The sequence below is a fragment of the Gavia stellata genome, chromosome 13, assembly GCF_030936135.1.
Source record: "Gavia stellata isolate bGavSte3 chromosome 13, bGavSte3.hap2, whole genome shotgun sequence".
NCBI lineage: Eukaryota > Metazoa > Chordata > Aves > Gaviiformes > Gaviidae > Gavia > Gavia stellata.
Window position 1 is genome coordinate 20,768,847 of NC_082606.1, and position 26,440 is coordinate 20,795,286.

At 45.8% G+C, this 26,440-nt stretch overlaps 1 protein-coding gene across 1 annotated transcript in view; it reads right to left on the reverse strand.

The window, feature by feature from the left end:
• ADAMTS17 (ADAM metallopeptidase with thrombospondin type 1 motif 17) overlaps positions 1 to 24,690 on the reverse strand; it is a 192,554-nt gene extending 167,864 nt beyond the window's left edge. The window contains exons 1-3 of the mRNA XM_059824030.1: positions 24,621 to 24,690; positions 23,535 to 23,896; positions 12,999 to 13,164 (exon numbers count right to left, since the gene is read on the reverse strand). Of these exons, the coding sequence (XP_059680013.1) occupies positions 12,999 to 13,164; positions 23,535 to 23,896; positions 24,621 to 24,690 (598 nt within the window). The remainder of the gene's footprint in view (positions 1 to 12,998; positions 13,165 to 23,534; positions 23,897 to 24,620) is intronic.
• Positions 24,691 to 26,440: the final 1,750 nt, after the last annotated feature.

A 26,440-nucleotide genomic window follows, 5' to 3' on the forward strand; every position in this document is an offset into this window, starting at 1 on the left:
CAACACAAACTCCTGGAACAGAGATGTCATGTGTCATGCCCCCCCTCCCCCTTTTTTTTTTGTAAGTCTGTAGCTCCTCTATAGGGTAACTTTTCTTTATTCTTTTTGTCCTTGCAGAGGGCTACTTTCAGAGTGGTCTGAATTTGCATCTTCCTGCCTAACACACATGTAAACAATTTTCCAACATAATCAAGCACACAGAGAAAACACAACTATCATTTGCATGGATGAACCATCACAAACAGAACAAAAGAAATACACACATCCCATATTGCAGACATTTGATGAAGAGGAGAAAAAGATCCAAAACCAACAGTAAAAATCCTCATTAAATGCATCTGCAACTCATACCTGAGGTGAGTCAACTTTATGGAGGTATCAAAAAAAACCCCATCTCCAGAGCCTCACTTCGGAAACAAGCCAGCACAGAGAAGTCCCACTCCTGCCCCATGTGATTTATGGACTATGGGCAGAGAATCTCTCCATGAGTACATGAAACCCCAAACTAAAATAAACATCAGCCATTAAAACAAGGATTAAATGCTTGGTGGATTCTTTATTTGAACAAACTGATGTTACAAATTTTGTGGTGCAGATGTTAAGTGTTAGTGTGAAGGCATGAGAGGCCATAAAACATGGGCAGCAGCCTGTCAGAGGAGTTTACATTGTGGGGAGCATACATAACCAAACTGCACGCTATTTTAGGAGTCAGGTGTTCCCTGCTTAAGAGGTCAGACAATTTCATGTGAAATATGAGCAGAAACAGTCAATCTACAACACAGCACATATATGCTGTGGGTGACTAGGCACAAGGGGACATTACTCTTTTGCTAGTCACTTTGGCAGTGTGTTACACAGTCTATCTGGCCAAAAATGCTACAAAATTCAGGACTGTTAGGTGATGGGAGAAGGGCGGTAACACCCCCAGATCCTCAATATAAAATGGATGTAACATTGCACAAGCTCATTAGCTGGCTTTTATTTACAGGCTCTTACCTTTCCTTGGCTAGTCACCTGCAAAGCAACGTGATCATATCACATTCTGCAGTCCAGTGGTCTTTGCAATCTTCCTCAGAATGGCAAAAAACCATAGTCCCTACTGTGATCAGAAGCACAACAGAGCTCTTCTGAAGCCTCAGTAGAAAACTCCTTAATTTCAGTGCTTTTCATGGCAGCCCAACAGATGTACAATTCCAAAGCAACCGCCCCAAATGACCTTTTCCTATTACACACCAAAAGCCGTGTCTAGTACTGTCTGGGTTTTGGCACATTCTTGCTGTAACTGCAGAGTCCCTTCCTGCTCCTCCTACCTCCCTTCCAACAGTATTTCCCAGACTCTTCTGAAAAGTAACCTCTTTTCCTATAGCCTTCCACTTTTTTTCTGCCTAATCCTTCGCTTTGTAATTTTAGCTACCTCATGCTAGTTAAACCTACTGAAAGTTTCTGGATGCAGTTCAACACAAGCCACAAATAGAAGTAAAATTGCAGAGTCCTTTCTGCAAGGCCAGATTTCTCCCTAGAAGCTCTTTTCTATTGCTGCCTTAAACATCCTCTCCAATTCTTCCTCAGGAAGCCCTCTGCTAACTTCCCTCCACCCATGACCCCTTTAACATCTCTCAGTACCCTCACATGGAGAGCTAGCTCTGTTTTCCTTTATGCTGTTACTTCAGCAGCATAAAAAGGAGGAGAGAGTATGCAAGCAGGGCAAACAGCTAACATTAGTTTTCCCTATGCCCCAGGAGTTTCTAGAGAATCTTTCACTGGTACTCACATTAGGCCAGTTTTATTAGTTTCACTTAAAAATAAAAATCATCACCTCTCCAAAGCAAAAGAGGGAGAAAGAAAAAGGAGATCCTGCACACAAACCAAGACTAGAAATTAAAGAAAGTAAGTTCTTGAGGTATATGCTTACTAGTTAACCCAAAACCATAGGTCAATCAGAGAAAGGACAAATTTGCTGAATTATCAGAGGGACAAGAAGCCACAAAGTTTCTCTGGTACTAGATATAGGATACAAACGTCTCTCAAAAGGCTATCAATTCTGTGTTTAAATGATCATTATACTGCATCTATTTCTCTTAGGCATTGCTATTTAATCTAGCAACTTATTGCTACTTAATCTAGAAACTGCACTAATTTCAAAGACATTTTCAAATCCAGCATAATAACTTGATTTGATTTCAAATCAAGAAGGCAAGATGTAAGGTGGAGCGTATGAAGGAAGTGAAACAGAAAGTGGAAGTTAGCAGCAGCATTTACATCCCAGGAGCAGAGCAAAAGCAAAACCTAAACAGAATACAGGCAGGCTTCCATCTTAGTTTGAATTAAGATCAAGGGGTGGTGGGTTGAAACACAGAGAGGAGTGTTTATTATTTAAAAACACATCAAGAGAAATATGCTACATTTAAATCAATCTACTCCTCGTGTTTGGATCTGACAGCAAAGCTGCATCCAAACCATTTACTGAACTGCTTCTTCAAAAGACTGACTGCACAGCATCACCACGGTGGCTGCCCACAAGCTGTACAAGTCAACAACCTTGCTTGCTTGGCCTGAGGATCAAGTTGCTCATGGTTAGAAGCAAGACAAATTTGAACAGGTTTAGAGCTCCGAGACTTCCAGGATGACAACACATTTGCTGCAGAAGTCAGCCCACTGAAGGATATGTGCTAACATAGCCTGAGCTAAAAGAGCAACCACAGATCATGGGACAGCTCAGAGCTGTGAGATCACCACAGGCACATAAAAGAGGCCAGTTCCAAATTCATGACACCACCAGAAACATCCCTTCACTGCCTCCTGTGGGCTTTACATCCAAAGCTCTGTGCATTGATTACCTTGCAGCTGCAGTTTTCATCCATATAACAACAGAGAGGTTCTTTTCAAAACACTGATCTCCTGAAGGGAAAAAAAAAAAAAAAAAAGAAACCACACTTCAGCTCCAGGGGTCTTGCTCCACACAGTTGCTTCCTTGAGACCTTTCCTGTGGCATCCACCTCAGAGTAGACACAAGCAAGGATTGAAGAAGGAAACTGAGAAGAACAGACACTATTGGAGTTGCTGCCACAGCCAGCACTCCCCAATTTATTTCCAGCCATAGGAAAATGGAGCCCCCTTCACTTCTGTCAGGACACAGCACAACATTGTCCCTGTGCACTGGTCTTTTACACCTCCATTAAAAGCTTGGAATTTCAGCTTTACCACAGCTAGCTGATGCCAGTGAGTAGTCTGAAGTTCAGGAATTAAAAATGGTTTGCTCATTCAAATCACAGCTGATTACAGACTGAGAGCTGTGCTCTCATTTTTAATGTCTCGTCCTACAAAATAGTTATGCACCTCCAATTTCTTTCTGACTAGAATGGCAGACAAAATCATGCATCAAATGGTAGGAAAAATCATTGCACAGCAGAATGATCCATTGCTCCCTAATCCACCTTCCTAATTTTTTTTATTTTCTTTTAACATGGCCACTTTCATACCAAATCACAAGTTCATGACTATTTGTCTGGCACAGCAGCAAACAAGAACTTGAGACAGAAGTCATGAACTCTGTGCTGCATCTCAAAACACCATGGAGATTTTATTGCAAGGATTGTTATCCAAGTTAGTCTGTGGCTTGGAAACATCAGTTAAAACCTTATCCTTCTGCAAAACATACTCAGTCATCAACATAACGCATCAGGACTTTGTCTTTAATGGCAGGCCTGTAAGACAGCACAGGCTGAGCACTATGATCTCTAGCTGCTCACTGGTTCAATTTGTCAGCAGGATTTCAAAGATTGCCGCTTCCTGAACTGTGTGCACTCATGTCCTTTTAAAAGGACACGTTCATTATAGGCTTTCCATCCAGCTAGAAACAAGGACTCACTCATGTAAGACCGTCAGCTAAGACAATTTAATGGTACAGAAAGCAGGCACAGTGAGCATGGCTTAATGGTAAGACTATTAAAGTGGGAATGGAAATACTGGCTCTGCCACTCCCTCTTAGCCCCTGTGCCTCAGTTTCTCATCCTATATTTAATTTGCTCCGTTACTAGTTGTAGACTCTCTGAAGCTGAGTTGATTTCCTTTTTTTGTGACAGACACACAAAGGTCCCAACTTGCTTGGGGCCATGGGGGAAGCTCCCGTAACACAAATACAATTAGGCCCTAGTGATAAAGAGTGATGTACATAAGACTACAAACTCAGAGTACTCAGTTTTGATCACTTAAACTCAGCAGATCTGAGACCAATCACAAAGCACAGTCCTAATCCACTTCAGGGCTTCAGAGACTACAAAACGCCTGGCTGCAGTTATACTGTGAAAAATGGCATCATTGGCCTCCAGGTTTATTTTATTTTAATGAGTCTTTAGCGAATGTGCTTAGTTTCCAAAGAATGTTTTTACAACTGCCAGCCTTACCAACCCATCCTGGACTTTGGCAGCTGAACTCCAATCACTTCTGCTGAGGTTGGAATTGCTCAGGGACTCACCAAACCAGAGGCTCCCCACCTACAGTCTGGCCTCACCATTACACCGATACCTTGAGAGAGGTGGCACAGACCTCTTTGAAAGCCAAGTAATTTACTTCTGGTGATTTGCAAAACCCAGTAAAGAATACAGGTTCATCTCCCATAATGGTGTTTGCTCAGCAGGTCAAAGTGAAGTAAAAAGCAGTGTAATAGTTATTTCTAATCCCTAATGTATACAGATATGTTAAACTACCCAAGAAACAGATCAGCTGAGAAAGAAACTGTCAGTTTATAGAGCAACTTTCAGATCCAAAGGCTCGCGGTACCATTGCCAGCTCAGAGTTAGTAGCCCTAATTTGCAAATAAAGAAACTGCTTGAGAGTTAGAGGTTATAGTCTAAATGACCTCCAATTTTCTGTGCCTTCAATCTTGGGTTCACAGTTTGGGACATCTGACTTAGGAAGCTTAGAGCTTTTGAACAGAGGCAAAACCTGCTCCCAAAGTGTTCCCATCTTGGCCACACAAACATGTAGATGCCCAACACTTGGTAACTTTTATAGGTAAGATCCCAAGGAATCTGCTGAAGGTTGAAGGTCAAACAACATTAGGAATTGAGGCCAACAGAGTCCCGATTCCCAACTCTTGGCTCTAACCCTGAGCTATGATTTATGATAATCTGGAAAAAAACAAAAGACAGCTAAAAGGTAAGCAATGTACCTTAGTCTCCTTGGAGCCACCTGTCTGCCTTTCTAGCCAGAATGACTACTGGAATACCCGTGAACATCCCGAGACAAGGATGGTATACACTAGACAACCTAACTCATTACCACCTGCCAGTTTAGATTTCATTAGGTTCCAATGGAAACTAGCACTAAGTTTTATTAGGAACCGACTGAAGAAGCAGCACAACTCTACTGCGTGCAGCTGCTCTGGAAGGGGAAGAAATCCATACACGACGCATATTTGCATGTCTTCTTTTTTGGTCTCTTTTGCACCTTGACAGTAGAGGAAGAAGAAACTGGAGTCCCTCCTGCTCCACGTTATCCATGCTGCCCTCATGCTGAGGGCTTCATCCAGAACAGACCGGCAATAAAACTTCACTTGCCACATGTGATGGAAAAGGACACTTCTGAATGGTAGACTGCTCCAAAAGGCTGGTGTTTATCAGCCATAAGGAAACAATCACACACTTACAGGGAAAATCCAGACTCCCTGTTTGGAAGACCAGGGACCTGGAAAAGCCAAGGGATTTATCCACACAAGTGAGACACACTCCCACGGGTAAAGTGCTGAGTTTCTGATACAGGGAATACTTCTATGCTTGCAAACACTTAATCACATTACATCTTCTGCATAGCCCATTGTTGAAATCCTCGCTTTAATTCTTCAACAGATGCTTCCTAATATGGACTAATACAGGTTGCATTACATCTCTCTATTTTTAGTGCACTTTTTTTGGCCACAACAACTGCTATTTCAGGCCAAGTGAAACCTGCAGAGAAAACATAGCTAAGAGACAATGATTAAAGATGGGGAAATGCAACGTAGCAGTAACATGTGTTTAGGATTTATACCTGTTCAGGGAAAGCGTTCCCTACATTTGATACCTGCATACTAGCACTTATTTAAATTATTACCAGCTTTGATCAATTGTTAAAACAGGTTGAGAAGTAACTATACAGAGAAGCAACGCATTGTTATTTTGCAAATTAAAATGTTGATCTTCCTGGGTTTTTTACTACATGCTGCTCTCCATGCAGCACATTAGCATTACATGAAAACTGGTTCATTTAAACTGACAAAAGGGTTTAAAGCAAACCCACATTTAAGAGTAATTTATGAGGTCTATATCATAAACATGAAATAACAACCTTCCCTCCAAAGACAAGCTGCTCTCTCTCATGCTCCTCGACTGTATTTTATATCAAACCCCTTCTATGTAAGGAGACTTTAACAGGTCACTGGAGACATTTGGAAAAGTTATAACAGAACTTACTTTTCCCAAAGAAACAGAAAGTTTTATGACATGGTTAGAGGAGATTCCTATGCTTTCATAACATGGTTTGATTCTGTCTTTAACACTGATATTTTCTGTTACCAAGAGAAACTGAAAAATTTTTCCCATCCATAGACTTTGATGGCATTTGAAACATGCAAAATACATGTCCAGATCTCAGCACATTCATTAAACTACTGTTGTTCCATGATAGTTAACCTAACTAGATCCATTCACTGCAACTGAGGGTGTGGTGGATATTGCCACGCGGAAACAACATTATTGTATATATTACAAGGTCACAGAGAGACAAGGCAATGAAAGAAGCCCTATCTCAGGCGTCTTCTACCCCCATTCTTAGCTACAGGGGGTTAATAAAGGAGATACAGCTGCCCCATAGTCCTCTCTGGTCTGCCCACTGCCTCTCTGCCATGAGCAATTCCTGTGGGGTCAGAGATTGGTGGGAATCACAGATATTGCCGAAACACAGATTAGCCCTGCAGCTACATCTTGTCCCCACAAATAAATTGAGAAGTCTATTGATGGAGGTCTAGGCCAAACCTGAGGGCACTGCAAAAATCATGTATGATGCATTAAGAGAGTCCTCTTTCTTTTGCCAGCTGGCTCATCTATAGAGAAATTCTTGCTTTTATTTATTAAAATCTAGAAATAAAACTCCCTATGACTCCATTCTCTCTTCAGAAAGACTAGTCCAGGACCTTTGACAAGCAAGTCAAACTTGTTCTTTAAAATCAGAACAGTGTGCAATAGCAGGTTTGTACCCCAGATGCAGCCCAGTGTCCAGAGATGAGGACCAAAGAAGTGTTTCACATCACTGGTGTGAAGCTATTTCCCATGTTCCTAATGACGCCATGCTTCAGAGCAACTGAAACCTAACCTTTTCTTCTTTCCCCCTCACAGCATATGCACCTGGAAACCTTTTAAAAGGTTTTCTGTTTGCCTCACAGGGGCTCATGTTCATGCCTGGGCAGAAATGTGCATTGTGACTTGAACCCTTTCTCTTGCTGGATGACAGGTGATAAAAATAATATGTATACACGTATCATATGACTAACAATAGCACCTGGCCCATGGTGATGGGATCTGTGCTTTGCTGCTGGAGCACTTCAGAATTTAAACAAAGGAATTAAAACATCAGCCCTGAATCCACAGACCTGGGATTTTTTTTTAACCCATTAGTAGGCACTTTCAGATTGAAATCTCAAAGATCCAGTCATGCAAGACCCTAAGTACTTTCCCATTCCTGACTACAGCCAGATTAATCCTCTTATACAGATTATTCCAGGAGAAATTTGGCTCCCACAAAGTTCTCATGCAGCTCTAAAAATAATTTTGAGTATTGTAGGACATGTTACGCCACTTAGACTAAAGGAGTTGTTTTAGAGGTTTTAACAACCACTTATCAAACCAGACTGCTAGCATTACCTAGCCCCACGGAACTGTTCAGCTCAGTTTCCCTCTTCCATGGCTGGGGTCTGCAAGGAAAGTACCCCACTTCTGGGTGGAACACAAGAGGAATGCTCTTGGAAAGCTGTGCTCTCTATCCCCTCAGTAGTACTGACACATGGCATTCCCTGATTAAGTTCATTTTGCTTTCTTAAAATGCTTTCCTCGTCCCCCTACAAATACTCACACAAGTCATTACATCACCATGCATCTTTCTTTACAATCAATTAAGTTCATATATATTACAGGACTATTGCTGTGAATAGAAATTTGCCATTGAGCAATTTAGCCCTGTTTAAATTCTTATGACACGATCAATAACTAACATTAAAAATTCAGCATCTGATGCTTTGTATTTTATTTGAATCCCAAATAACCCCAGATGATGCCAGGTACCGCTGAATTACAAAATTTTAAGAAGAAAGTATCTTTAGAGGTGATTCTTGTCTATTCAGAAAATACAAGAACAGCAGCAAAGGACTGGAAAATGCCCAAGCATGGCAATTCTGTGGCTTTGAAAAATACTAATTTTATATTGTATTTACACAGACACGTATTTTTCTGTCTATGTTGTTCCACAATATAGGACGTGTACCTAAAATGTCCAGCATGCAAATATTTCCCACGTATTCACAACCTCCATTCTTTCCTGCCAAGTTGTAGCCTGGGTGAGCCAAATTACAAGCCAGTGAAAAACAACCTCTTGTATAAATCTGACCACTCCTTCACTCTGCCAGCATTGGTGAGTACCATAGCAAAGAGACCTTTTCCCAGGATAAACCCTGGAAGCATGCCCCTAGATCATCATTTCCACACAATTTCATTAGGAATGGACCTTTTGTGTGTCAGAGAGGATTATTTTTTGTTTCTAAACTCCTTGTGCACAAAAGTTAATCCAAACCAGACAGGAGTCAATTAGGTCGTTAACGTGCTAAGCCTATTAACAGCCATGACTTACATTTCTTTCCCACAACAATGAAAAACATTCAGGACTCTGCCTTTAAGTGGCAAAGCCCATGAGCAATTTCATTATTTTATGACATGGCTACTTGAAGCGGTGGCTGTTTGCACGAGCAAGCAGCACGCCGCACTGTGCAGCAGTCGGGTGCTTTGCTCCCTTTTTAGCATAGCCAGCCTGTGGTCAACACAAAGGACCAGCACCCAAGGGATACAAATTCTCTTCCCAGCTGTTTTGCAGACTCCTGTGTGATTCCAGGGCAGGGCAGGGCATCACGCAGTCCCACATTTTCCTCACCTACCCGCTGGGGGAGGGACTAAAGCTATCCTGCTCTCACATAAGAGTCAGAGAAGCCCAGGCTTTCCCCAAATCCAGTACTAGCTTAGCCCCTCAATTAGCATCAGGTAGGAAAAAAATCTAGTCACAGAAAAAGATCCATAGCCTTAAATAAATTTTATATCAGACTATCAATCTCCCTCTGCCTCAGAACTCAGATACACACTCAGCCTCTGTGGCCTGGCCACCACCTTTGCATGAGCTGAGCTGTGATAGTAGCACGGGCACGTATGTGCATGTGTGTGCACGTGTGCTCTTAGCCCAAGAAATATGAAAAATTTCAGCAACTTTGCTTGCAGTAGGGAATTCTTGTTCCTCAGGCTGTCCATGGATTAGGAATCTAATGGATATGTCATTAATTTTGCTGACACACAGAGTTAAGTGTAATTGCATCATGTCAGACCAAGGGTGCACCTAGCCCATGCCATGAGGTCCCCCAAGGTCGGGACCTGCCTGTCAATTACCTCTGGGCCAACCTGAGGAGGACAAAGCTTGCAGAGAGGATCCCGACAACTGCGGGGTCTAATCACATTCCCTTTGGACAAAGCAAAGAAGAGCAGCATGTAGTGAGTCCCCAGAAGCCTTCAGGAAGCAGTAGGTGCTACTGGGAACACTTTTTTCAGTGTGTCCTTTTAGTGTCTTAATTTTACAGTTCTAATACCTTGGTACTCACTCACCTCCTCTTTCCTCTTGTGATCCCATGTAATTACCCAGTGTCTCCCCAATTTCCTTTCCTTTAGTCCCTCTTCTCAGAGAGGGAATTTCAGTTCTGCCAAGGACAGGCTGCACCCTGCCCCTAGACAGGTCAAAAGGCTCAGCAGCAAAAGGGTGAGGCAGATTTCCTGGACTGATTTTGGTTCAGTTCAGCTTTTAACTAATGGCTTATTTTACAATGTAATAATTTTGTAATGCATTTTCTATGAACACAGTGCTGCAGCACCTACAGTACTTGGCTAGGAAATCAGAGTAGTGCTGAATTCTGATGTTTCCTCTAAAAAGAGACATAGGGGATCTGTAACTCTAACCAGAACCAAGATTTCATACTCAGAGAATCAAAAAGAAGATTGGCTTAGTCTGAACCCATGAGAATGATAAACCTGCTGAACTACTAAGAGTTCAATTCCACACAAGAGAAAATAAAGTTCCTGGCTACAGGATTTACCAACAAGCAGTGCCAGCTAGGAGACACCTTACGAGCAAGCAAAGGTCATCTCTGCTGGCACACAGGCTTGGTTAAATACAAAAACAGAGAGACAAAGACTGAGAGATACAGGCAAACTAAGTTCATAGCTGCCTATTCCAGTCAGTTCCTTCAGACCTCTGCTTCCACTGCTGTTCCCAATGAGGAAGCCTTTTGTGCCTCCTGCTGCTGCCGTGTCCCTTTATGTTCAACAACAGCACTTGTTCCTGACCAGTCAATTGTTCCCATACTAGTGGGTCTTACTCTTGTACCCATTAAACCTGCAGTCCTGCTTCCCATTTCGTTCCTTTGGCCGCCCAGTAGAAGACAGCATAGATGCCTTGACCCGCTGCCTCCATTTACTACGCAGTCCATCCAGTAGAAGGCAGAAGCTGGAATATTGGTGGGGGAACGGTGCAGGAGAGGAATAAAAGGAACAGAATATACAGGCTCAGTGAAACCTAAAGAAGAGATTTCGCAGAGTTCATAAAAAATACCCTCTATGTAACCCACCCCAATGGATTTCCAAAAAGGATAAAATTCAGTTGCTCCAAAGAAGCCAAAAAGTAGACCAGTTTATACTAGCTGACAATCTGACTGTTTGGCTTTAAAAATGGGAGAAGACAGTATACAATCAGTGAATAGAGTTAGCCATTTTCTCTGGAAAAATGATAGGAAATAATAGTATCAACAGCTGTTTTATTATTAACACCAAACAAAAAAACCCACCCAAATGAAAAGGGTGCAAGACAACTGCATCTTTTCAGGGTTTCACCTGCTAAGCATTAGAACACCAGCAAGGTTTGCAGCAGCTCACAGGCACACACTCTTTAAGTGCAAAAATGTAGTAAAGCTACTGACCTTCTGTGGTGCCTTGACTGGAGGAAGGTGAAAGACAGGAGAAAAATATTGACAGGAGGACTGACACCAAAGAACTGGATCTCTTTACTATTAGTCTCCTATACCAATGGGGACTTTAGGGCTTAAAATAAGATTTGCAATCATTGCTTTTTTTTTTATTTAAAAAACAACTTTAACATTGTCACGCTGGGTAACAACTGAAGACTGATAATTTGGAACATGCCACCAACACCTCACATACACATGGAGACCCACAGAATTTAAGCCCAGGATCCTAACACTGGCAAGGTGTGTCGGCATGACACTGGAAACTGAACCCAGAGCATTAGAGAATGTCTACTATTAACTGCCAGACACGCAATTAAAATCTAAATCATTGCCATTTCTCAGGAAGCTGGTTCACCTCTCAACTCTTGTTATACTACAGAAACCCCACTGAAACAATATATGTCATATTGCTGAACTATTTAAGCAGAAAAGCACTAGAAATTGCCTGAGAGGTTGTTGTTTGGTCCAGAACAGCTTCACACACGAGGCACATCTGCATTTCAGCTGCTACTGTATCCACAGCCAGGGTAACAGGACGGCAGACAAAAACTGCTCAAGCACTCCACCACTTAACTCACACAGGTTCCCTGCTGTCACAGCTGTAGCTCCTTCAATATCCAATTTAACTAGATTAAAGTTAGCCTAGGGATATCTATATGAGTTGCTATCACATTTTGGACTCTCAGACATCAAACCTGGGTTCACAGATCTCCAAGAACAGCTAAAGACCTTAAAAGTTTCTTTGCTATCTCTATGAGCTCATTCCCTCTAACACAAGGCAAGAGGAAAAAAGTTTAATTTATCTCACAAAACCTTAAAGCAAACAATTTAAAAGTTGCCACTCAAAGAAACAAAAAGTCCTATAGCATGAGAGCTAGAGCTTAAGTTTGATGAGTCAAACACCAGAAAGAAAAAGCAAAATCAAGTTTCTAGTTAAAAAAATTACCTTGCTCAACTACATCTGGCAGTTTCAAATGCACATAAGCCTATACAAAAGCAATAGTAAAAAAATGATAATATAAAGTCTGCCCAGTTGACCACGTACCCTGGTACACGCTATTATGGATGGTATGCTCCGCTAGACAGAAGTAAAAATGATGACATGCGAGAAGCTGGAAAAGAAAGTAGATTGTTTCACAAAAGAAGCTATGCATCTCTTCCCCTCTCCAGATATCTTTTCATCCTGTTATGAGCTGGATCCCTGGAGCTGGACTCCACAGACGATACTTCTGATTAAATTACATGAAAGTATCTGAAGTGACTCTTTCCACATTCTGAAATGCAAGGATCACCATCCTATCCATGCCTACCTGGCACACCTCTAGTGGAAAGGCGAGACAAAAGAACACCCCTCACCACTGACTTCAGTTTCAAAATTTGGGCCTTTGCTAAGAACATTGTGAATACCTTCCTGAGCAGTGGTCACATTGCATGGTTAAAGCAGAAGTTTACTCTGACCCATCATAAAGTTTATCTTTTCACAAACTGAATGTAACAGCATATGTTCTAACATTTTTTACATTTGCGATGTGGCTCCTTCCACCTGAAGTAGCAGAAGGATTCATTAACGCATGCCATTTCTCACTAGCTCCAGCTGCCCGAACATTTGAATTACAAAATACAGACATATCTGGCAGAACAACAGTTAAAGATATAATTGCATACTCATGGCTGTTCTCTTGAGCCACTTCAAGCTCACCTGCTACAACCTTGCAGTGCTCATCAGGCATGTGTGACTTCACGGGATGGCTTGATTTTGTGGATCGTCTACGCCTGATGAAGTGTTCTTTTCCACTAAATGAGGTCTCTGATGTATTCACTGGTTGTATTAGCATGTGCTCTGATCCAATTTGGATATAGCCAACCTGTCCACAAAAGAGAACAAAAAAATCCCATCAGGCAGTTTGGTATCCCAATCTTGTCTATCAACCCAGTCTGAGCCTAGACCATTTCACTGCAATCATTATTTACAGTGTGAGGAAATGAAAAGTGATTATGATCGTGTTCAGTCTGCATAATACAGACTAAAGAACTTAATCTGCTTCTCATATTTATTTTTTATATCACTGAGCACTATTTAGAAACCTTGTGCACTGTACATGTACAAAGAAAAGGTGGGGGTTCTTGTCAACACCTTTCCTTTCCCTTCTTCCTCTCCCTCAAGCTAGAGCACCACTCTAGCTGGAAGCACAAATACGTATGTCTTACGAGATGCCCAGCTCACATGAGGACAAATAAACCCTATTAACAGAAACTTTTCATAATCACATTTCTAGCTGCCGGCTAGAATTGCATTGTTATTAAATGGCATTTACTATCTCAGTAGAGCAAAGAGGTGAGATTGCCTACAAACAGGAGACTGCCTATGTATATCACTCTTGCAGACAACATCAAGTGAATTGAAGTGATGTCGTAAGTGTGACTTGCAGAGCCACCCACATTTTTTTGTATGGGGACCAAATACCTCTTTGTGACTATAGTAGGGGCCACACAGCAAGCACTGCTCTCCCTGCAAGTCATAGGTTGGGTTTCAGCAGTCAAGCCGGGAATGCACTGTTGTACCTTCCCAGTTATGAGATTTTCCACCACCCCTGGAATAAGTAACACAAGGAAGGCAAAGACCCTGTCTAAATAACAGTAGACTCCATAGGCTACAGGTCAGAGCACTGAACCCCTGCCTTTCTTGCACCAAGCCCAGACCTTACACCAGGGCTGGCAAGAACATCTTTTGGAAGGCAGCTTCTGCTGCAGGAGAGCCCTCCTCGGCTTGCAACCTGGAGTTTTTAAGGTTCTTTTACACCTTTTCCACTCCTTTTACAGAAGTGTTCAAGGCCAGGCTGGACGGGGCTTTGAGCAACCTGGTCTAATAGAAGGTGTCCCTGCCCATGGCAGGGGGGTTGGAACTAGATGATCTTTAAGGCCTCTTCCAACCCAAACCATTCCATGATTCTATGTGAGGAAGAGAGTGAAAGCAAAAATATCACCTTAAAACTTAACACAGCTTCCAGGTTTAGTAATCAAGTCTGAGGTTACAACACATTGGAGAAACTGAATACGTACAATGAGGGTTTACTTTTCATTGTACTAATCCAATGATTATTTGTACTGCAATTAAAATTAAAATCTCGAAATACAGCTCTTTGCCATACACCCCCTTGAGAGAACTCTCTAGGTCTGATCCATCTTCTCCTGCTAGCAACAGGAGGCCTTATCTGGCCTGCCAGGAGGCATCAGATTGTGCCTATAGTACACCTTATACGTAAAGGAGCTTACAAAGGGGTTATGCTAGGCTGTGTACCCATAACACCCATGCTATACATATGAAAAGAGACCAGACTATTTTTTGCCCCCCCACTGCGTTCTGTGCCAGGCAGGCAACCATCCAAATAAATGCTCTGCACGTACATGCAAATACTATATATTCAACAGCTGACTGTACTAATATGATTTATAATATACATTACATACATACTGTATATTGTACATTTCCACACCTCCCTGCCAAATTCAGTCCTCACGTACACCCAGGAAATCCCTTTGGCCTAGTATTTCCAGCAAGAGGAATTTCTGCTAACAGAAATGAGAGCTCTCCTCTTTTGACAGCCGTACTATCTGAACAGCATTCAGGGGAAACCAGGATCTCTCAGAAAGGGTAACTAATCTCAAAAGTGCACTTGGGGGAAAAAAAAAAAAATAAAAAAATCAGTGCGCCTATTTGCCATGGCTGCAAAGCACAGCAGTATCAATTAGTCCCCTGTCTCAAAAGAGACAAGAGACACCTCTTTTGAGGTCTTTCAAAAGAGACCTTGGCCTTGGGGCAAAGTCACTGATTAAGTATAAAAATGCCTTGACACATCCCAGAAGGGCTCCCATTTACGAAGAAAAATTGACATTATTTCTTGGCCTTACAGAATGCATACCCGTTTAGAAAACCCACTCTGCCCTGGAGTTTCCAAAAGGGCTGCCTCTTCATTTAAATTAAAAGTTGGGCTTTGTCAGAATTGTTTCAGAGACAGCAAAAGCTCTAGTGACTTATTCTTCCAGCCTCCTTTACGATGCTCTCCACTACTTCCCCTCCTTGTTCCAATCTTCCAGCTGGGAGGTAGCCCCAGCCCCCTTTTTTAATATAGCTTTTAATTATTTAGAAGAAGGGTTGTAAATCTGGTGCCATGGTACTAAAAGCCACACCAGAGCTCCTGAAACACTGCCAACCATTTTTATTGGTGCCAAAAATATGTAAGAAGAAGTCAGTTTCATCACCACCCGACATTATCCTAACTTTCTGGCATCAAGTGTGAAAATAATTTAAACCATTGGAAAGGACTTATGTTTCACATTTGCTTTGGAATTGTGAAACCTATGGAGAAAGAGCCATGCGTCTTCACCCTGGACTAGGTTAAGAAGCAATCTCAGGTTTAATCTAACAAGCCACATAGAGTTTCAAGCAGGAAGGATTTGCAGGATCGGGCCTATAAAGAACTCCTAGGGAGTTAAAATTTTCCCCAAATTTGCCAGTTGGGGTCTAAAGAGTCCTCAAACCTGTTGGCCCAGATGAGATCTTTTGGACCTCGTAACTTGAATACTCTGGTCATTATTTTGCTTTTTCTGTAAGAAATGCATTCCTCATGTTGCCTCCCTCAAATCCTCCAACTACCAGATACTATACTGTGCTAATCTCAGCGTGAGATATCAGACATCAGCACTAGACAAATACTCTGGGCTTTTCTTCTCTAGTCTGTGTGATGTTCAGGGACTGCAGAAAGCTGGATTTTTGAAGATAAAGAAGTAAAACAGAAGACCACGTAACTGTCAGAGCTATTTTCCCCACATCTCTGGAAATCATTCCAATTAAATAAAATGCTTTGGATCTGCCAATTCACATTTGCCTGGGGAGATGCATATCAAAAGCTGGGATACTCCCTCTCATCCTTCTTTTTCTGTGAGAGCCCGTACGACCAGGACCTGCCACTGTGCCAGACCCCAGGATTGCTTAGCGTCCGGGAAAAGCAGCTGTTGCCCAGGCCCACCATCCCAGAGCACCTGAGACACAGGAGTCATCAGGAGCCCCAAAATTCACACGGGCGTCGAAGTTCATCATCATCTGCATTATTAATCTAACCTGGATTTTACAGTTAGTATGACAGGACCATATCGCTGACAGAATCATGCAGCTCAGCTAACAGGAAAGGCTGGAATGATTTCAGCCTCAAAAGGCAGGCAACCAAACTGACAAGTTGATTAAAATAAACAATAATCCACACTTCCCACTACAGCCCCACTCACCACTGTGCTTAACAGTGGCTATATCTTTCATATTAAGGATATTTCATATCCTTAACTTAAAAGTCAGCTCAACATTGCTTACTAGCAAAAATGGCCCTTTCTCCAAACCACCAAAATATTCCTACATGCTCTTATCCAGAGTTTTATATATACATTGGTCACTCGAGCAATCTGCTCGCTCTCTAATCTGCTCTTTTACCACCAGTAGTTCACTCTTCTTCTATTATCCTCCTTGCCATTGGAGCTTTTCTCAGGCTAAATGACAGCAGGGAAAGGAGGAAGGTCCTCACACCGTATCACTGAAATTACAACGGTAACAATGGGACTGTTAGTGCTGGCACTCAAATAGCATTCGTAATCACATCGTCCTGCTTCGCTGGCTTCCCTGTTCTGTCTCTGTCCCCTGGTAGTACTGGTGGAGCTACAACTGCTCGAGGGCTAACTCGGGACAGGAATCCAAATCTTCAATGTTCTCTGCACGTGGTTCTGGACCTTCCCACACGTTAATACTCTCCAACAGTTACACTGTTTTTCCAGCCCTTTCTATTTTCACAACATCTTTGAACGAGATCTGTGAAATGCTGAATCTTTAACAGATTTTTCTTTTGCTCCTAAGTGTTCATTAGTTACACACACATGAACACACTGAAAAGAGAACAGTTTTAAACATGACAAATTCCAACCCCTTCTCAATTTCTCAACTGTTACACTGTAAATCTTAGTTTAACCATTTCCTCAAAGTTAAAAGGAAGTTAATATTTAAAGTGAAGAACAAAAAACCAATACAAATGCAGTTTAATAAACTTCACATGGCTTTTAGTCCTGTCCTTATTAGCCACGCTTCAGCCTGAAGTTAGTTATTATTTACACGTGCAATGCAAGCAAATTTAAAACAAGAGCTTGAAATGAGGTCTTGCTCCAGTGTCATTTCAGGTTTACACTCAGTTATGAGAGCAGATCATACCCAAGAGTACCTAACTGCACCTCTGTTCCAGCCTGCCCCAGCCTCTGAGCCTGCTGAACAAGGAAACCACAACATGCTCTCCCTTTTGTCCATTGTGGAAGGGGAAGGAAAATCCCAGCACAAAGAAACCCAGCACGATAATTTTAAGAGGTTTAACTTTACAGCTCATGGACCAGCTGTGGATGAATGCCAGACAGCTCCTCTCCCAGACAAGAGAATTCAGCAGAGCTGAAGGTTTCCTCAGGGGAAATCGTATCGTTTCATTATCCTAGCATGCCTGCACTGCCCTGCTTCCCATAACAGCAGAGGCTTTTGCAGTCACCTAAAGGGCAGCACTGCCCTGTTGCACACAGAAAACACTCACTACCACTGGACAGGGATTAAGCTCACAGAGCTTCAGACATCTGCTCTCAACCAGGCATCACCTCCCTCTACAGTCAATGAAGAAAGGCAAACACCTCCAAAGGGACAAGTCACCAATCTAAAGTACCTAAGAAACAGGACGAACCGTCAAGGGAAGTGCTCTTCGGAAGTGCCTATCTTTCTCGCTCTCTCTCCCCTTTATAACCAGAGTCAGGCTTCAAACCAACAAACTGTGGCCTCTTCTGTATTCTTCTTCCTCTTTTTCCCAAGGACAGAGCAAATTTACCAATTCACTAGGAGTCCTTTGAGTTATTGCTTGCTCCCTGGAGCCTGCAGTCCAACCTACTCAGTTCTCTTCGCCCTGACTGGCCTTCCATATTGGATCCAAAACCACACTGAGACATCCAGTTCCTGCACAGGCACTTACACCCACCTGGATATCACTGGGAGTTCAGAGACCCTAGAAGCAGCTACGCATCCAAACAGTGTTTGTATCTGGTCCCACAACGTCATGGGTGAACAGTGATATGGGCAATAGCAGGGGCAGAATTTCCCAGGTACTCCAGCTAACTGGAAAATACATTTCTGGCATTTAACCTTGTTTAGTACCCAAATGCACTCATGACTTTATAATAATCACCATTTTCCCTTATCACCGCCACCAAATTTATAGCATCTCTGCCTAACCTGCCTGAAAAAAGGAAACACCTGGCTGAAACAAAGTCCAGAAGGATGCTCTATCTTCCCTCCTTGCCCATACTTGCCAAACCTTGTTTACATCTATACCCTCACAAAATTTGTGGATGGTACCAAACTGGAAAGTACAGGGGACGCACCAGAATGAGGAGCCACCATCCAGAAATATTTTAACAGGCTGGAAGATCTGTCCACCAGGAGTTGCATGAGGTTTAACAAAGGTAAATGTACATGAAGCTTGGAAGAAAAGAAGCCCTTTTCTTCTCTGTGTTTATTGTATGAGAAAATACTGCAAAATCTTTAAGGTTTCCCAACTTCCAGCATGTATTTCTTAAAGTGTAGCTTCAATTACTCTATTCCGTCCTATAACGAAAACATCTCTGTTCTCATTCCATGAGCCCCTGCATTAGCACATCATCCACTTCCACTGATCCAGTCTGCACAAGGAGTCTCACTGAATTCAAAGGAGATGAAAATGTGGTGTGAAAAAGTTAAATGAACAAGCCTGAACAGGAAGGAGCCACGACCTCTTCTCTTATCTCACTTGAAAAGGACAATCCACTTTAGCTAGAGGCAGGCCAAAGAACAGTCCTGAACCCAAAGTCAGAGATTCCAGATTTCAAAATGACAAAGAGAAGTTAATTGGAGTTAAACCTCTGCCTCTAAATGCATCCCAGTGATTTTCAGCTTTCAGATAAGGTTTCTGAACAGACAAGAGTTTTCAAGTTCATTTCTAAGTCAAAACCTAATGGTCATTTTAAAATGAACCCGTGTCCCTCTTAAAACCGTAACTGTTTCAAAACTTTAGGTACGAGAAATTTGAAAAGCCTACACCAGTTGTAAGGTCCTGACATTGCAGTCCAACAGACTGCATAGCAGTCCAGCACTTCAGCATGTGAAAATGACTCTAGTATGAAAAAAAATTAATACATCAAATGAAGTCTTCGGGAATGCCACATTTTGCAGATAGCTTGAGGCAGCATTCTGCAATGTGCAACCGGGGAAGAAGGCTCCCCATAGGTTACAGGACCCTGCCTTTCTCCCTTATCTTGGGTCCACAGGACTGATAAGCCCTGCTAGGGCTCAGAGAAAGCATTGTTGCAGTCACAGCACAAATATGTGGTGCTGAAAGGGCCTCCTCTATTGTGTTCTTCAGGCTTCACTCGAAAAAGTTCTACAGAAGGTAACAGTGCTCTGCCAAACTTTGCTAGAGAGGATAAGGGCAGCACACAGAGAGCAACAGTCAAAATGTAACCGTGAAGTTGCACCTGGAAGCAATGAATGAGTAGTTCTGAGACGTACCAGGAAAACTGGAATTTGCTTGCTGGAGAGAACATATGTCATCTAGGAACTGATCTCAGAAGCAGAGACCTTCGTCCACGACACAACCCAACTCAAGGTAACACACACCGCGGCCTTACAAAGCTGGAACTTTCCAAAAGAGAGGCAATTTCCTGTACTGCTTACTGTCTTCTAGTGTTGGTCAGAAGAGTTGCAGAACTTTGCTCCTGCCTGTGTCTCCCCAGCACCAGGGAAGGACAGTTCAGTCCTGCGGTGTGGTCAGAATCCAAGTGTTTACACAACTGCGTTCCCCAGACGGGATACAGTCCTGCCGAGTTGAAGGCAGAAGCGCTTTTCAGGAACATAGTACCTCTTATCTATGCTGCAATTCCCAGGTTGTCAAGAGGGACAGGAGGGTTGGAGTATCCTCACATGCGGTACTTTAACTGTGCAGATGAGACTTTAGGTACATCAGTCCTAAATGTGCTATGGTCTGACGTAGCTACAAGAGTGTGGCCACCCTTCTTGATGGAATTGCAAGATGTAGCAGGAAACTACAACAGACCACATACTGGTTAACAGCAGCATCTGCAAGCAGAGTTTAACAAACAAAACACAGCCTTTAAATGCCACACTGGGAATCTGATATCATTACCAGGAAGCAATTGCTCAGTCTGGTTGTAGCTCAGTTTTCATGCCACTGTGCCAGGGATTTTGTTTGTATTAGAACTTGCCCTGATCATTTTATATCACTTTTTGTGTGATTTATGCTATGGTTGAGGAATACGATTACAACAAAGTCTGAGCCGGCTGGAGATCAGGATACAGTATTATTACCTACTCTACTTCTTAGCAACCAGCTTTTCTGAATGAGATGTCCCGATCATCCAGCTGGAGTCCAACGAGCACTCCCACACTGGAGTTTTCAGGAAATCTCCCACTGCAGTGCTAGTCCTGCTCAGGAGACAAGTGCCAGGATAAACAGGCTGCAAGGTTTCCACTACCAAGGTCCTTCTTCTAGCCCAGGGTGCAGGCCTTGTCCATATCCCCACCTGTGAAGCTGTGCTGCTGATGAGGGCAAAGCCTTATTCTTTCTGCTGCAAACAGGGCTTAAGAAAGCAACTGGAAAATTCCAAACCCGCTGTAGTGATGGTCTGATATTTTAAATTGCCAGACTAGGAGGCAAAAAATTGGACTCTCAAGTCACTCGACCTCAATTCCACTCATAGCAGATTCAAGCCTTCCTAGATAATTTGAGGCAAACTCTTAATTCCTCTGATCTCTGGAATCATCTTACCACTAAATTGCATAGCTTTCATTGCAGGTATGCTGATTTAGCATGGCCACTGCAAAAGACTGCGTAAACGCTGAAAGCAGGCTAAACTCTGGTGGTTTGTGTTTAAGAATAGACTTAAGAAGCCAAAAGACCCGTTCAGCTAGAATAAGGAGGTCTATCTACGTGGTGATGAGGATCCATTTAATGAAACCATTTCAAAAGTTAATGAGGTTCATCTTAAGTTTAGGTTCATCCTAAAGACATTTCAGTTTTCTGTCCTCTAGTTTTCAGTTCACAAGGGTGTTATAAACCTTACCTCACTCATATGTAGCATGTGTCTGCTTTGACCCCTTTTCCCATTCCTGGTGATTATCTGAATGAAGAGTAAGCGAACAGATTCCTCTAACAGGAAAGGAGTATCCCAACATGCAGAAACACATCTCTCTCAACGCATCTGCCCACACCACTCTCAGCACTCCCAGGACCAGATCCAGAGGCAAAGGCAAGCAGAGCTTTACCAACGCTGCCTCTTACACGCGTGGCAGTGTGGGCTTTGGTCCCCAAGAGGTGCCACAAACGAGCAGCTTTGACGCCGATCACTTTTTGATCCCAGGTTCATCTAGCTCAGTTATGTCAATTTAGAATTCATACAATACAAACAGATATCGCAATATTGCGGCTCACAGTTGCAGAGTAATGAACAAAGACTAACTAGTCTTGTTTCTTTTCCAGCTTTTCTACTGGGAATATCGCCAATCTTTTTCACTCCCCCTCCTCCATTCCCTGATCTCAGGCAATTAATATTGTGCCTACAACTACATTCCTCTTTTTAAAAAGGTTCCTTCTCTGCCTGTTTGTGCTTTCCAGCTCTGCTGGAGTAGGTAGCTTTGGAAGCCCAGCACTTCATGAACAGGATTAACAAAGTGTGCCTAGTGACAAAAGCGTAGAGCTGTTAGTGATTTAAAGCTTGAACTAAAGATATCGGTTTTAAACTCCGAGAAAGTCCTCGGTGGTATACAGCTCAATTTACAGTGCCACTCGTACACAGAGTGCCTCAGAGCCACTGGTTTTTTGTTTGTTTGTTTTTTAAAGCTGAGGCACAGCGCCCTCAAATGGTTTGGGAACGAAGGCCCGAGCCCCAAGTGCGAAGCGCATGAAGTGCTTCTTACTACAACGCTTAAGACGAAATCTCCGTCGACGGGTCTGTACCGAGAAGTTAAGCGCACACACCCCAGGACAACGTACTGGGAGTCTGTGCTTAACTCCCCGGTGACTTTCTGAAGTATTTTAAAGTTATCAACAATAATTACAAACTAGCCATCGTCTTAAGCGTCTAAGTCTTTGCCACTGAGAAACGCAAAGGCTGTCGCACGTAAGATCACCTCTTCTTATCAGGATGCTCGGAGGAGATCCCAGGCCTGTGGAGAACGCTACAACCTCAGGCAGAGAAATCCTGACACCCGAGGTGGGAAAAGCATCCCCGAGAGGGATGGTTCCTCCGACCGCGCCAGAGTACCAGCTGTCCCTACACCACAGCTCCCACAAAGCGCCCTCGCACCCCAACACCGATCGCACGAGCTGGGTGAAAGGGGCCGTTGAAGAGCTGAGGAGCCCGCTGTCCCAGGCTGCGCCGCTGAGGCCACGCACAGCTGCTGGAGGAGGCAGCCAGGCAGGCGGGTGATCAAGTCCCCACAGCGGGACGCAGCCACCAGCCAAATGGCACGGGTATAGTGACAAGAGGAGGGTCCGTCAGCCAGGACGCTCCTCTACAGCCTCCTCGGGCCCTGTTGCCCATCCGCAGCGGACACGCTGAGGCCCTCGGCCCCTCAGTCATGGCTGAGGCTGGGGCAGCTCCCACAGCGGAGAGGCGGGATGGGCGGGAAACCCACACGGGGGACAGCGGTGACGCTCGCCAGGGCCCCAGCGGCGAGGGGACGGGGAGGACCGCGGAGCAGCGGGCAGGGGCTGCACCGCGCTGAGGCGAGGCGCGGGCACGGCCCGACGGCCACTTCCCGCCTCCGCGGGGCAGGGCGGCGGGGGCGGCTCCCAGCGCAGGGAGCCGGGGCTGACAGGAGAGTCTTCACGGGGGACATCGGAGACGCTCGCCAGGGCCGGGGAGGCGAGGGGACTGGCAGGAGAGCGGAGGAGCGGGCAGGAGGCGCACCGCGCTGAGGTGAGGCGAGGCGCGGGCACGGCCCAGCGGCCGCTTCCCGCCTCCGCCGGGCTGGGAGCGGGGCGGGGGGCCGGGCAGCTCCCGGGGCCGGGGCTGACAGGAAAAGCCTGGCGGGGGCGGCGGAGGGGCTGGCCGCAGCCCGGGGGGGCGGTCGGGGAGGCGGCCCGCGCTGAGGGGAGGCGGGTCGGGGTGGCAGTACCAGCCCGGCGCAGGTGCTGAGGGAGGCGAAGGAGTCGCTGCGGTTCAGCACGTGTCCCGTGTAGAAGCAGAGCCGCTCCTCCGGGGGCCGCCGGGGGCTGGGCGCCCGCCGCGCCTCCCCGCGCCGCTGCTCCACCACGAAGCCCCGGGCGAGGAAGCGCAGGTCGCGGCGGAGGTGCAGGTAGAGCTCGGCGCCGGCGGCGGGCAGGCGGAGCAGCAGGGCCTCCGCCGCCGCCCGCTGCCGCGGCAGCGCCCGCCGGCGCCGGGGGCCGCCGCGATCCCCTCGCACGGCGGGCGGCAGCAGGTGGATCTTCTCCAGCGCCACTCGCTCCGGGATCACCACTTCCAGCTCCGCTCCGCCAGCTGCAGGCGAGAAGGAGAGAGGCTCAGGCGCCCGCACAGCCGCCGGCCGGTGCCGCGGACCGACGGGGCGGCCGGGGGCTCCGCGCGCCGCCAGCCCCCCCCACTCCCCGCGGGGACGCCCCGTCCTGCCGGGGCGAGGACAGCCCTGCGCTCGGGTTTCAGCGCAGATACCCAGGCGCTGGAAACTGTGAACAGGCTGCAGAGACAATGGAGCCAGCGGAGGAAAGGGATTTATTTCTCTCTCTATATATACACACGCACATGTATTAGAGACAAAAATGTGCAGGGAAGAGAGGAATAAAGCAAATGCTAAAGCTACTTGTATCATTAAAAAAAATATATAGCTCAGACACAAGCATCGCATTTCACCAACCCCAATAAAAATCTGCAGGGAGAAGGGGAAAAGCAGAGCAAGCCGAAGCCGCAGCCAAGGACAGTCAGCAGCTTTCCACATGAAACGTTACAGCAGCAGCAGCAGCAGCGAGAGGACAGGAAAAGAAAATACAAAAGCCTGGAGCAATTCATCCTGCAGACTGGGACCGCGGCCACGCAGGGGATCCGGTGCATGCCCTGCGGTCTGCGCCTGCATGCTGCCGCCCGGGGCCGGCGCCCACCGCCCGCCCCGCCGGACCCGCGGCGCGGGGCTGCCCGCGGCGAGGGCTGTCAGCGCCGCCGGGGAAGGGGATGCCGGCGCGGGGAGCCAGGGGAGGGAAGCGCTCGCTACCTGTGCCGGCGTCCAGTCCCCAAAGCAGCAGGCAGGGAAACACGAGAGGCAGGAGGCAGCCGTCAAACATTTTATGGCAGCGGCGGGGCCCAGCGCGGAGCGGAGGCGGCAGCGGCGGCGGCGGGAGCCCGGGCCGGAGTGAGCCCTCCCCGCCCTCGGAAAAAGTAATCAGCGCCGCCGACAGCCCCGGCGTGGTGGGCGCCCGGCCACGCCCCTCCCCGCGGCCCCGCGCGCTCATTGGCGCGGACGCCCACCGGGCCACGCCCCGCGCTTTCCCATTGGCTGCGAACTGAACGCGCTGGGCGGAGGGCTGGGCTGCGCGGGGAGGGGGTGCACGTGGGTGGGGGTGGCCGGCAGGGGGCGCCCTCTCCTGCCCCGCGCCCGGGCAGGCCCCCGCCAGAGCCGGTGCCCGACCCCCCCGATGCCCTGGGGCGGGCATTTCTGCAGCCAGTTCTCCCAGACCCGCAACTGGTTTGGTGCCCATGAAGCCCTTAGAAACACCCTAGCGAGAGGCATGGGAGGGCTGATAAAAAGCAGCCGACTGGTGGTCTCCTGCGTCACGTTTTCTGCATGTCATTCTCTTCATTGCTAAACGAATTCAGACGCTGCTGCAGAAGCTCGCTTGAAAAATTCACCCATTCCTTCATTTCCTGCAGCCTTTCCCACCGCCTTCTGAAGTATTAACCCCAGGACTCAGAAGACCAGGAAAAAATGAAGTTGGCAATATATGAGTGCACAAAGGTTTTAGGCAATGGTTTTACATCCTCCTGGAAGCACTCATCACATGGATAAAAACAAGAAACAAGTGCATAAGCTCAGGAGATATAAAAATTGAGTTTTACAGTGGTGGACATGAGGGGGACACTAATTTAAATCAGGGGGGACAGGTTGTTCAAGCTACTTAAGAGGGCAGGTTGGGAGAGGAAGAAGAGGAGGAAGCTGCCTCCCAGCTCCCTTTCCGCTGCCACTCTGTGGGTGGGGGACACTCACGTCCTCACCCAGGTGCACCCAATTCCCATTTTCACTGAGATCCTGCAGCCACAAGACCTCCTTCCTACCTAATGGCTGGGCCATGTCCTGTGTGTCCTCAGCTGCCCAGGGGTCAGGAGAAGTCAGCTTGGTCCAGGGGCTGCTGAAAACAGTATGGTGATGTCCAAGAGTAGAAAGATTTCCTCTGCGTTCAGTGGGCTTTGGATCGGGTCCTGTGCTCTTGGCATGGCTGAATGGTGGAAAGCGGCGAAGACCCGATGTGCTAGCAGCTTTAAACTGCTGTGGCCCAGCAGAGCAGTGTCCTGGAATTCAAACTTCTGCAAAAATCTGCAACTTTGTTACTGAAATTGTAGAGGTATTCAAAGGAAGACCCATAAAAGAGTGCGAATGACTCTGGCAGATCACAGTGCAGCGCTTGTCCAGAGTTGTACTGACAGTGGTAATGGCTCTGAGTCACAAGCGAGGGGAATTAGATTTGGATGCTCATCCCTGCGAGGGCAGGCAACTGGGGTAGTGCTAAGAAAAGGGCCGTCTGAATCTAGAAAAAGGACTGGTAAGAGAGATGAGTGGGTTAACACCATTTTCTCTCTTTCAGGCTTTGGACAGGCAACAAGAACCGTGTTCTCTTTGAGATCCGCTCCTGTGACAAGTGGAGAGGCTGTTTGAGAGCCAGAATCCTAGAGCTGCCTCTAGCCCTTCACCCCACTGACTGTGCTCTTCCCGGGCGTCGAGGGACACCCTGCGGCACATGGCGGGCTGGCGTAGCGCCTCGCCAAGACCTACCACTGCAGCACCATACGGGCATGAGTGCACGCAGACGTCCCACCTCC